Source organism: Corvus brachyrhynchos, unplaced genomic scaffold (genome assembly GCF_000691975.1).
Source record: "Corvus brachyrhynchos isolate BGI_N302 unplaced genomic scaffold, ASM69197v1 scaffold543, whole genome shotgun sequence".
Taxonomy (NCBI): domain Eukaryota; kingdom Metazoa; phylum Chordata; class Aves; order Passeriformes; family Corvidae; genus Corvus; species Corvus brachyrhynchos.
Window position 1 is genome coordinate 113,583 of NW_008237236.1, and position 600 is coordinate 114,182.

General features: G+C 51.2%; 1 protein-coding gene across 1 annotated transcript in view; it reads right to left on the bottom strand.

Annotated features, from left to right (window-relative positions):
- Window positions 1–595, bottom strand: part of NAPA (NSF attachment protein alpha) — a gene marked incomplete at its 5' end in the record, with an annotated part of 6,657 nt that extends 6,062 nt beyond the window's left edge. Inside the window, one exon of the mRNA XM_017729557.1 lies at window positions 496–595. Coding sequence (XP_017585046.1) covers window positions 496–595 — 100 coding nt within the window. The remainder of the gene's footprint in view (window positions 1–495) is intronic.
- Between the last annotated feature and the right edge of the window lie 5 nt (window positions 596–600).

A 600-nucleotide genomic window follows, 5' to 3' on the forward strand; every position in this document is an offset into this window, starting at 1 on the left:
TTTTAGTGGGATTTGATGGGGTTTTCATGGGATTTGATGGGGTTTTCATGGGATTTGATGGGGTTTTCATGGGATTTGATAGGATTTTAGTGGGATTTGATGGGGTTTTCATGGGATTTTCCAGGATTCCCAGCCCCCTCCCCCGTGCCAGCCCCAAACCCCCCCCAGAGCCTCCCCAATTCCCAGAATTGATGGAATTCCCGCTCCCTACCCCATGAATCCACCTTTTTGATGTTTTAGGGGGATTTTAATGGGATTTAATGGAATTTCAACGGGAATTAATGGGATTTAATGGGATTTTAATGGAATGTGACAGGATTTTAGCTGGATTAGACGGAATTTAATGGGAATTAACAGGATTTTAGTGAGAATTAACAGGATTTCACGGGATTTGGCCGGATTTTCATGGGATTTTCCAGGATTCCCAGCCCCCACATCACCGCCACCCCCAGAGCCCCCCGAATTCCCGGAATTCCCGCAATTCCCGCCGCCTACCCTGCGGATCCGCCTTCTTGAAGGCGTTCCCGGCGTCCACGAAGTTGGAGGCGGCGTCGTGTTTGCTCTGGAGCTGCCGCTGCAGCTGCGGCGCGCGGGGGGAGG